At 36.9% G+C, this 12,087-nt stretch overlaps 1 protein-coding gene across 6 annotated transcripts in view; it reads right to left on the bottom strand.

The window, feature by feature from the left end:
- Positions 1 to 12,087, bottom strand: part of CAMK4 (calcium/calmodulin dependent protein kinase IV) — a 325,141-nt gene that overhangs the window by 78,122 nt on the left and 234,932 nt on the right. For all 6 annotated transcript variants that reach the window (XM_073889115.1, XM_025866880.2, XM_073889130.1 and 3 more), the window contains 2 exons: positions 9,424 to 9,486; positions 7,636 to 7,718 (listed from right to left, as the gene is read on the bottom strand). In XM_073889115.1, the coding sequence (XP_073745216.1) occupies positions 7,636 to 7,718; positions 9,424 to 9,486 (146 nt within the window). The remainder of the gene's footprint in view (positions 1 to 7,635; positions 7,719 to 9,423; positions 9,487 to 12,087) is intronic.

Raw genomic sequence — 12,087 nt, 5'->3', positions numbered from 1 at the left:
GAGGTCGAATCAAACTGTAGACCTGGGAATGGGCCTAAGGGAGCGCTGGCCCAATTCTCTTATACTGTAAATGAAAAGCCTGACTCAAAGATGTAATATAAATTGTCCAAGAGCACAGTGTTATTCAGTCATTCATTTGATAAATATCTAGCAGCTGCTTGCTTTCTGTCTAGAACAGCTTCTAAAATGGAGACTAAGGTACTCATTTCTAATCCCGCCCAAGTGCTCTGCTTTTGGATATCCCTTTACCCTTCCCTCTACCCTTTACCTGCTAACTTTTGATTTCTCACTTAAAATTCAGCTCAAAGATTCTATTCCTCCCTGAAGCCATTTCTGTCTTAGAAGACCCCCTGATTTTGTGCCCAAAGGACTGTGTTTATATCCCAATTATGGTATGTATCATCCCCACATGAAGACTTACACCAAATCTGTGGCCAACCTCTAGCAAATACAAAGTATCTTAGGATATGTCTTTTGTGTACTGATTCTTGTTTTTATTTCCTCTTTAGTTCCTTGTCCTCATTTATTTATTTTTTATCTTGTGATATTGTGGTTGCCTCTATAAACCCTAACACATTTTTGGGAGATGATGGTAGTATTGAAAAATAGTATTTGGGTCCATATCCCATTTTTACTTTCCCTCTTCTAGACTAGGAGCCTGTTGAAGATGAAGACACTGTGCTCTGGTTAGCATAGTGGTGAGAAGGGAATAAAGGTGGGTGGTGAAGCCAGAACACTATGATGAGGCCACACTAAGTTGTTTTGTTTGCCATGCTTAAAAGAACTGACTTTTAGGGAGTAGACTTTTGGGCTGACCTGATCAAATCAGTGCTTTAAACATAGAGGGATGGAAGATAGTGAAATGAATGCCAGTTAGAAGTCTGTGGCAATGGGAAAGAGAATGTGAAGGCTCCAAAGGGCACAAGCAGTGGGAAAGGAGAGAGAGAATGGATCTGAAGACTGCTCAGAGAGTTATGGGGAGGGGGCTGGGCAGAGTGAGAGGAAGAGGGAGAATTCAATGCTGACCAGCTCAGATGTTAAGTCAATTCAGAGGTAGGAGGAGAAAGCAAGATTGAGAGTGGAGGGAAGAATGCTGAGTTCATTTGAGGACATACTGATCTAGAGGCGCCTATGGGATGTGCAGGTGAATATGTCTAGCAGATTGTTGAAAATACAGTTTTCATCTCTGCTGAGACAGCAGTCAACAATGTGGTTGAAACCACATGAGGGTGTCCAATTTGCCTACAGAGAATGTAGGAAGAACTTTAGGAAAGGTGGACATTTAAAGGATGGAAAGAAGAAGAGGAACTCAGGAGAGAGATTAAGAAGGAGAAAACTAGGGGCGCCTGGATGGCTCAGTAGGTTAGGCATCTGCCTTCGGCTCGGGTCATGATCCCAGGGTCCTGAGATGGAGCCCACATAGGGCTCCCTGCTCAGTGGGGAGGGTGCTTCTCCGTCTGCCTCACCCCGCTTGTGCTCATGCTCTCTCTTTCTCCAATAAATAAATAAAATCTTTTTAAAAAAAGGAGAAAACTGAAAAGCTAGAATAAAACCCAAGGGAAAAAGAGATAACATCAATGGCTACATGAAAGATATGGAGAGGTTTAGCCAACAGTGTAAAATAGCACAGACCAGACTCTCCAAAAACATACAACCTCCAGCCTCAGTAGACCCTTAGTGTTCCTCAAAAATCCTTATTCTTGCCCTAGTCTGTTCTCACATTCCCACTTAGAAACTTCACCACTTCTTCCCTCAAGTGCCCTAGTCCATTGTCTCCCAGCCATTGTTAGGAGATAAATTTCTCTTCTACAACAATACTGTTAAAATCAAGCATAAGAAGTCTGAACTACTTAAATCTCTTACACTCTCCTCTCATCCAACACACTCCCATTCCCAGCCCTAAGCAACCACAGCTTTGTTTTCTGTAGCTATAGATTTGACCCTTCTGGAAATTCCATATAAATGGAGACATACAATATGTAGTCTTTCCTATTTGTTGGTTTTTACTTAGCATAATGTTTTTGAGGTTCATCCATATTGAAGGAACATCCCTTTTCATGGGTGAATGGAACTGTACATTTTGTTTCTTCATTTGCCAGTTTATGGACAGTTATTTTCTCTCCTGGAACACAGCCACTCTATGTGTAGGCATCCACCCAAGCCTGCTGTGCTGCCCCTGTGGAATTTGCAGGGTGAAGGGAAATGACACAAACTTGCTGATGCCCACGATGCTTGCCGTGCTGTGAGTAGTCAAGTCCTTCCTCTCTGACCCAGGAGTCTCCCAAATTTTTCCAACACCCATGAAAGTGTAGCAGGCTAACTTAACTAGTTTGTTAGTAGAACAGAATTATATCCCAGCCCCAACAGTAAGTCCTCTCACTTTGTTCTTTTTTTACAACGTTGTTGTGACTACTCTAGGTCCTTTGAGCCTTCTATCTCTTGATTCTTTCTGCTTCTGAAGAAGAGAGAAACTTTTTCTATTTTAAACAAATCCTTTTATCTGACTCCAAATCTTATTCCCTCTGTGTTCCCTGGGATATTGTTCCAAATATAAGTCTCGCTCACACAGATTTTCTACCTCTCCAGCTTGTGGGTTCCTTCCTACCAGCAAATTAATGTGTTCCCAGTGCGCCAGCTTAAAATACTTAATAAGCCTCCAATTATCCTGTGTCTCCTACTACTACCTCACCTTGATTCTTCCCTTTATAGCCCAGAATCTAGAAAGACTATAAATCTAGTCCAAATCAAAGTGTATGTTTTCTTCACAGTCAGATAAACTGCATAAAGAGAAGATGTATTTAAAATTTCAATGGCTGAAAAACAATTATATACATATTAATATTTAAGTTAAGCCAACACCCAAGTAAGACAAAATGTTACATTACTACTTCGAAGTTTTATTTTTAAGTATTAAGAGTGTTTGCAGCGTTTGCTTCCATAGCAGCAGCATGACATGGTAGAATACACATATGCTTTGGAGTCTGACACACTTGAGTCCAGTCTCATTTAATTATTGCTATAGACCCAATATAAACTGAGTGACGTAACAGTAGTGAATGGACCTCGCTGGTCCTGGTTATTTGGTCTATAAAATGTATATATCAAGGCCTACTTTGTACATGTGTTGCTGTCAGGATTAAATGAGATCATGGTTAGTAAAATGCCCGCCACTGCCAGGACCCCAACAGGCACTCAAAAATGGCCCTCATTATAGTGACTAATTATCCTTTTTTAGACAACCAGATTTTATAGATCTTCACTTTAAACAAGTACATCAATGACCAATTTTTGACACAAGTCTTTATAAATTAAGATGTATTCTAAGTTTGGTTAATCTCAATGCCAACCGTGGCACAACTCTTTGGAGACTGGGCAAGATAAAACCCTAAGTTCTGTTTCTGGAATTTTTTCTAATGACGATGTCCTGAAAATTCCATTTCCACCAATGGTGAGAGCCCTGAAATGCTGAAGTAGAGATGACTATAAGGACTGATATACTAGGACTCTGTCAGGTGATTAATAGGCTAAATGCATAGTCTCCCAACATCACCACTACTTCTCTTGCTTATTGACCACTTGTAGTTTTTAAAAAGAATATTTTCAGTTTGAAAAACTGAAAAAAAAAAGTTTGTAGTCAAGCCTGACTTTATGACTTAATTTCTTCAGCTTATTCTCTTGAAAAAAAAAATAGAACAATACCTTAAAACACTTGAAGAGTGATTGAATGGGGGTAAATATATAGCTTTGCATAGGACCAACAAATACATCATGGATTCTCCATAAATAAAATAAACAACAGTTTACTCTCTTGGAAATAATTTGAAAGGGACTAACTGGATTTAATAAGAAAGACAGTGAGGCCACATGAGGAAGCAGAGCTAGACCAGAAGATAGTCTGGCTGCCTGATTTGGGAAGATCATTTACCTTTCCTCATTCTCACTGCCATATCTGTAAAGTGGGGGTAATGCTTTTTCATCCTCCTTACTCCAAAGGGTTGATATAAAAGAGGAAAACATACTAGTGTCTGGGAAAGGACTTTTAAAACTAAATATATTGTTTTTTTTTCCCCAGCAACAGTGGGGTAGAAAAGCCTCCAGGAAACAACAACGAAAACAAGCTGAATACCATGTTTCTTAAAAATATATTTGAAAAAATATATATATATTTGAAGACAACAGAGAGTTACCAAGGAAGTGAAGGCTTCAGGAGCCAAGATCTAGGAGAGAAGAAAAACCCAGCAAAGCAAACCTAACATCGGATGCCTCTGCTTTCCCTTTAAAGGCATTTACTGATGCATTTACTGACTTGACATCAGTAGCTAACAGGCTGAGAAGATGAACAAAGCTTCTGGCCATCTCACAGGATGGAGGGAACAGAAGTTGGCATTTAGGGTCTATCAAGAAAGGGGGCCCTGGAACAATCTCCTGACTTAAATTGGAACCCTTAAAGAGCAAAAAACCCTATGAGTAAGAGTTAACAAGAAATAGATCTGCCTTCAGGAAGTCTAGCTTTGAGTCAACCCAAAATCTGATTGGAATAAAGTGATCTGCTCCTTACCTTTACTGCCTGTAAAAGAAAATCTGCTTTTTTTGGAAGGTTACAACATTTAAAGCCTCATACTCCAAAATCTTTTATACATAATGTTTGGCATTTGAAGCATAATCAGGCAAGCAAAAACCCAAGGAGAAAACAGAAAAAAGACGATTTAAAAATCCTTAATATATTTTGATACTCCACAATATATTCTGATACTGGAGTCAGACAAAAATCAGGAGAAAAAAATACCTCTTCAAAAATTTAATCAGATGAGTGTAAGGATACTGCTAAATTAGCTGCTTTCAAATATAATCATTTTCTGAAAAAAAAAATTGAAAACTTACCCTTACAGCAAACAACCTCACATTGTGTCCACTTAAAAAATGCAGTGAATTTCTAAGAATTATGATGAGATTGAGAAGAATGAAACAGAAAACCTCTAGAGCTTTCTTTTTCCTATGATTATCATAACTTCGTAAAGGGGTTTTGGGGAGATTTTCTTGGACACAAAAAATCAATGACTTTATTCCAAAAATTTTAATCAACTGTCCTATGCAATTTACATGAAACAGCAGATTCCACTTGGATTTTTACTACGCTTAATTTTTTAAAAGCATCATGGAGTAGATTTTTTGCTAATAAAATACAACCATTTTGGGGCGCCTGGGTGGCTCAGTTGGTTAAGCGACTGCCTTCGGCTCAGGTCATGATCCTGGAGTCCCGGGATCGAGTCCCGCATCCGGCTCCCTGCTCAGCGGGGAGTCTACTTCTCCCTCTGGTGCTCTCTCTCTCACTCTCTCTCTCAAATAAATACATAAATAAAATCTCTAAAAAAAATCTTTAAAAAATAAATAAAATACAACCATTTTGACTATAATAGACTAACATAATTATTTCTTCATCAATTGCTCCATTCATTCATTCATTAGAAACTATTAACATCATTACTAGAACAGGAATGAATTTTGATCATCACAATCAAATGGATTTGGTTTTGACCTAAGTACAGGAAAAAGAGACCATATTATGATTTTTAATTCTCAAGAAAGAAAGCAATACATGGATAATAATGCAGGATATATTTTAGGCTTGATACTATTTTAAACGTAACTATAGAATTAAGTAACCTAATGCAGAAACCAAGTTCATCTCAGATATGGCAACAGATATGTGGACAACAACATCTGAGGCGGGAAAGGTCTATGATCTAAGACTGCTAAGAGTTTCTAAGTGATTGAGTGCTTTACTGGCTATCTGCCATTCTTTAGAGGTCTTCCATTAAATCTGAATATTTCATCCATTTATCTCGGTAAATGAAATTTATCAACAATATTTAGTTTTTCATTTTTATCTAGAGCTGAATTAACTCTATCCCATCACATCAACCAGACTGCAAGATGAGAGAACCAGAATCTTTTCGTGAAAAAGAGGTTGGAGAGGGACCAAAAGAGACTTGCTTCCAAAATAATTCAAACAAATAGAGGGAAGTAGGTAAATAGTAAGTGCTAATGGTAGATGATGGCTTTAGTGTGACATTCCTGTCCTGCAGTTATTTACAATTGAAGAACATGGTATTTCTCTTGGATAGACCATAATTAGCAGAGAAATATGTTAGTTCTCCTTAGAGAGACCTCGTGGCTCCAAAGGCAGTAGGATCTAACTAAATTGACTCTGTTAATGTGCCTAAAGAAGAAATATGTCTATGAAAGAGTTAGCTATAGAGGTGTGGAAAAAGAAGCCATTTCTGGCCAATTTTAGTAACATTCAAGTAAATTAGACCAGAAGAGTCTTCACTAAGCACAAGGGAACATGATGATCTTAGAACAAGATTATTTTTCTGGTGGATCAGTGTCTCAGCTTCCTTAGCAGCAGAGAATCACTTCAAATTTGTTCTGAGTTTCAGAGAGGTAAGCAAATCACTCTAGGTTAAGTATTTGCCCTTTAAGTCAGGATCCAGAACCATGAATCCAAACGACTATCAGCCAACTGCCACAAGAAGTATATGTCTTCAGGTTAATGATATTCACTTCCCAAAGTTGATTCATTTACTTGTAAAGTATGGATAGAGTTAAAATGTTATAATTTTTAAAGTCTTATAATTCACATAACTTGTTCTAAGAAAATTTCAATGTATATATGAGCAAAATCATGTATCTGTTGAAGATACATATGTAGCTCCAATCAAACTGGACCATTTTAGTCCTTGCAATCTGAAGATCCAAATCTGCACTGGGGAACAGTAAAAACAGACAGAACCTTTGAAAACCAACATGAATACCTTTTGAAGTTCTTGAAGCAGGCAGCCAACTGAACCAGGTAGAGTTGGGATGGGGAGGAAGGGTAGGAGTGCTCCTTTCCTGACAAATTCTAACCCTATCCCCTGCAGATCTCTTTCTCCTTGGAGTCCATCCATTATATTGTTTGCTCATTCATTCAGCAAACATTTATTGAGAATTGACTGCGCTACAGGTACTCAGGCTTTATCAGCAGTTCCCTCAATCTTTCCCTTGTCTTCTCTCTGCACCCTACTTCCCTCTTAACCCATTCTTAATCAACAAGAACTCTGTATCAGTGAACAGCTTCTAACCATTTCTAATATGTACCTACTTAGTCACTTTGTCTTCTTCCAATTCCATTCTTTTTTGATTACCCCAATGAGCACAGCAAAGGGTTGTGCTTAAAACTTAAAGGCTGTGTCTCTTTTACATATTGTTTGCCTATATTATGCTCGATCAGATTTTCAGGCATACTCATCAAATATTTTCTCATGAAATAGTCTCATAAATGCTACCATTTAGTTTAAATTTAGAATGACTTTAGAAATCTGTTTTTATTGGGAAAGTAAATATTTGCAAAAGTAAACTGATATTACAGTGTTTCATTTTTTACTCACTAAGCAAGGCAAATTTTCACCTACCCACATCATAGCAAATAACACTCTCTCTCCATTCTGTACTCCTCTTATGATTTATTTTAGTAGAATTTATCAAGTGGCATGATGTGTCATTATGAAAATCATCAGGAGAAATTTCCCTTTGATACTTTTTGGTGCCTGGAAGCAAAACCTCTCTCTGGTTAGATTTCTAGGGCCAACTCACCTGTCAAACAGTTCTCCTCCCGTGACCAGTTCTAGGACCAGACTGATTTCTGTAGGGGTTTCAAATATCTCTTTAAGTTTTATCTGGGGAAAGATATTAAAAATAAATCATAAATTCCTTATTTTCAACTTTCTAGGAAAAAGCCAACGCTATGACTAAAATAACACTCTGTAATAGTAATACATTGGATCATTGTCAATAAAGGTACCACAATCTGGTAACAAGAAGCCATCTGTCACTCTCTGGTTGTTTTTATCAGTTTCCTCATTTCCTTAAAGGTCCTTTTGAGTTTTTATATTTTTTCTTTTGACAGTTGAAAGATACCTGCCTTAGAAACACTTCCTAAATTTTGCCAGAACATCACATTTCTGAATTGCTCCAGAATTAAAAAACAAAAGCAGGCAAACAAAACTTCTTGAACCATTTGAAAGCATCATGGTTCCTAGTGATGCAAATGCCTCCTTCTCCTGAAAGCGAACTTGGAATTGGGATCTGAGGCAGAACGGGACTAGGTTAAAGTCCGTCATGTCAATTTCATGTTGTGATTAATAAAAACATTTTCTTCTTCTTCTTCAAAAAAGTCTATCTGTACAGAAAGGATATCTCTCAACAGCGAAAAAGTTGCTGGTGGATAAAGGGATCCTCAGAAAAGTAGTGATGGCATTGATTTGATTGACTATGGGTTTACATCACATTCAGATAATCCATCCAATTTTGGATATTTTCCTCAATATATCGGAGAATCTAGTGACCAGGGCTGATCTACATTTTGCTGTAGCTGTAAGTTCTGGAAAAGCCTCTCCTCTTCTCTTCATACTCTGTTGGCAAGGCCCTTCCAATTCTCTCTCTAGAGTATAGATTTGAAGACTTGTGAAGACTCTGGAGCAGCCATTTAGGACCATGAAGGAAAAGCATGAGGGTGGAAGATGTCTAGGTCCTGAATGGCATCACTGAGGAGCTGAACCAATGCTAGCAACTGTCTGCCTTCTGATTATAACATAAAGAAAATATTTGTATAGACTACCATATTCAAGTTTTCTGTTATTTATAGCTGCCTGCATTGCTAACCCATATGTTAAGTTTTAAGCACTTCACTTGGAGCCTAACTAAGCACTGCAGGTTAGTCATCCTCCTGGACACCACAACTTTCTCAAAGAAATGAGTAAAATATTTTCTTTAAGTAGTTGGCTCAATTCAAGTTATGGCCTGGAAAATGATTTTGTTCTTTTCACTTCATTGACTCAAGAAAGCTTTTGCCAGACCTTTCCCTCAGCGTCTTTGTCTGGACATAGCCTAGAGCAGAGATTCTGAGGACATTTTATTTTCCCCATTCAAGTACATCATTTATTTGAATCTTCACATTGTTTCTGAAGTAGATACTCTCTCAAAGGAGACTGAAATGACTTTGGAAAGCAATGCATTTTCTTCACAGGCTTTTTCAGCTATGGCTTATTAATAAGATAGGCACACAAAAGGGAAAAGCCCGTGTTTTATTAGTGAAACAAAACTCTTCAATTTTTAGTTATCCTTTTATGCATGAAAACAAAGGTGGTATATATTACTGAAACTTGTTCCATTTTGAAACTCGTTCGAGTGGTATTATTTTTAAGATTTATTCAGCTAAAGAAATGAAAAATGTGATCACATGAGGACAGGAGGTAGACCACGGTGGCTACCTATTGGTGGTGGAAGTATCCCCTTCTCATTATCAGCGCCGGCAGCAAAGAACAAAAATCCCAGTCTACAACTTTGAAGATTATTTGAAATAGTAGATTAAAAACCACTTACAATGTTTGGATGTGAGAGGCGAAGAAGAACTCCTATCTCAGTTCTTACAATTTTTTTGTCCACCTAGAAGGCAAAATGAAAGAGAGAAACTGAAAGAAACTCCCACCTTAGAAATGCCTTAACTGTAGCAGAGAATCAGAAACGGCAATAATCACCTGGGTGAATCAGGTAATTGGCAGAGAGGCTCATTCTTAAGCTTTTTTGTGTCTCTTTCCTACCACACCACCCCTTTTCAGTTGTATGTCTTTCTTCTCTGCTCAACATAAAGTAGAACTAGTTACAAATGTGGATCACAACTTGCCAAACCTCTTGCATGGCCCTATTTCAAAAATCACTGCTCTCACCACTAAGGCACAAGTTCATCTCAACCTGTCTCCTCCTCCTCTTCTTTTCTGTTACGAATTCCTGTCCCAAACCCACTGGAGTTGTCAATCACTTCACCTGCCTTTCTCACACAGAGGTGGGCACATAACCCAGCCGAATCAATCAGAATTCTCTTCCCGGGCCACGGTGATTGCATCAGGGATATCCGCCAGACCCAAGTCGTCCCAGTCAGGGCCCTCCCCAGAACTTTTGCTCACATAATCAAGAAAGAGGTATTCTCTTTTTCTTGAAATTGTGAGAGCAAAAGAGGACAGAGTCTGCCACTACCAGTGACCATTTTTAATACTCTACTTGTATCAAATGAAAGATCTTTGAAAAAGAGAGGCATTGCTAGAACAGGCAGATGACACTGACAGAGCTCTTCCAAAGAGTTCTTGCCTCACGCTCTAATTCAGTTTCTGCAGATGCTTATGAAGAAAATGTGGACACAGATTATCTTTATTTTTTTAATTATTATTTTTATTATATTTCCTGCTTTACTGAGGTATAATTGGTACCCCCCCCCCAAAACACACATAATTAATGTATATAATTTGGTGAGTTTGGGCATACGTATATGCTTGTATTATCATCATCACAAGGTAAATCAACATAACATTTAAAAGTTTCTTGTGTCCTTTTGTGTTGCGGGTGTGTGTGTGTGTGTGTGTGCGTGTGTGCGTGTTTGTGGTAAGAACACTTCAAATGACATCTACCCTCTTAACAAATATTTAAACACACAAGACTTTATTGTTAACTATAGGCATTATGTTGTACAAGAGATCTCTGGCACTTACTCACACTGTGTAACTGTAACTTTATACCCCTTGAACAACTCCCCATCTTCCCTCACTCATCCACTGGTAACCATGATTTTATTGTTTACTTCTATGAGTTGGACTATTTTAGATGTCTCATATAAGAGGAATCATGCAGTGGATACAAATTGTTTTTATTACAATCTTCTCTTCAGGTTAATAAAAATTTCTGCACTATTACAAAATAAATCTATTTTTCATTATTGCATAATGTTTTAAAAATTTTTAAGAAAAAAAAAGAACCTAAGCATTTCTTATTTAGGACTGTTAGCATTCAAAATGAATGTAACATTGTATGTCACCTATACTTCAATAATAACATTTTTTTAAATAGTAAAAAAGACTGTTAGTATTCAAATTTATTTTTCTCACTACACTTTTAGAGTTTATGCAATATAAAGTTTCCCTCTTGTTTTCATATATTTCTAATCAATATAAAATAAGTCAGTGGGATCCTTTAATTTTTTCATATATTTATATTAAACAAAAGCTTTTCTAATACAAATACACATTTTTAAATTTTTATTGTTATGTTAATCACCATATATTACATCATTAGTTTTTGATGACAAATACACATTTTAAGTAAATTTATTTTTTACCATGTTATGTCCCATATATTACATATTGGGATGACTTTTTAAAATTTTTTATTATGTTTTAGTTCCTTGAGAGTTAATTTATCTGAACTCTGGAAATACTCGGAACACACCAGATTATCTGGACAGGCAATCTTCTAATATAGTTATTTGTTTTGAATTCAGAATGAATTTCTCTTTAAAAACAATTTTGAAAAGGAAAATTATTTTTCCAGTGTACCCCAGATCAGTGGTTCTCAGAGTGTTAGGGGAGAAGCCTTTAGCGTCCCTGAGATTCTTTCAGGTCATGTGTGAGGCTATCCCCTTTTTCAGTTGCATATTTGAATGAGGCTAGATTTTTATCTATACTTGAAATAAAACAACAAATTGAATGCAGAAGCAGATGAGAATCAAACTGTCTTCTCTTTTTTCTTTCAAACTGTCTTCTATTAAGCCAGACAGTAAAGAGATTTTTTAAATAATGCTACTCCCTCTCTAGGTATTTTTTAATTTTAGAAAATCTAGTTACTTTTCACAAAAATACTATTTATGTTAAAATGTAATGGGTTTATTATTATGTTTTTAATTAATAAGTACTTTTAAAAATTCTGTTCTAATCTCTAATATAGTAAATGTGTATAACTATTTGGAATTCTCAATGATTTGAAGAGTATAAAGGGCTCCTAAAGCCCAAAAGCTTGGGAACTACTACTCCAGAATATTTAATATCATACAATTTAAAATAAAAAGCAGACAGAAAAGAACAAAAATTTAGTAATAATTAAATGAAAGAAAAAATGTGAACACAGTCTCCTCTCTCTTCCCTTGAATGAATGCTGGAGTCCCAGTTGAATGAGGTGCAGGTCATGACTTCAGAGGAGGCTGACAAGGGAGAAGCAGGTAAG

This window comes from Callorhinus ursinus, unplaced genomic scaffold (genome assembly GCF_003265705.2).
Source record: "Callorhinus ursinus isolate GAN/ISIS: 27379988/994484 unplaced genomic scaffold, GSC_fseal_2.0 scaffold3, whole genome shotgun sequence".
NCBI lineage: Eukaryota > Metazoa > Chordata > Mammalia > Carnivora > Otariidae > Callorhinus > Callorhinus ursinus.
This window is presented reverse-complemented; position numbering and strand designations above follow the sequence as displayed.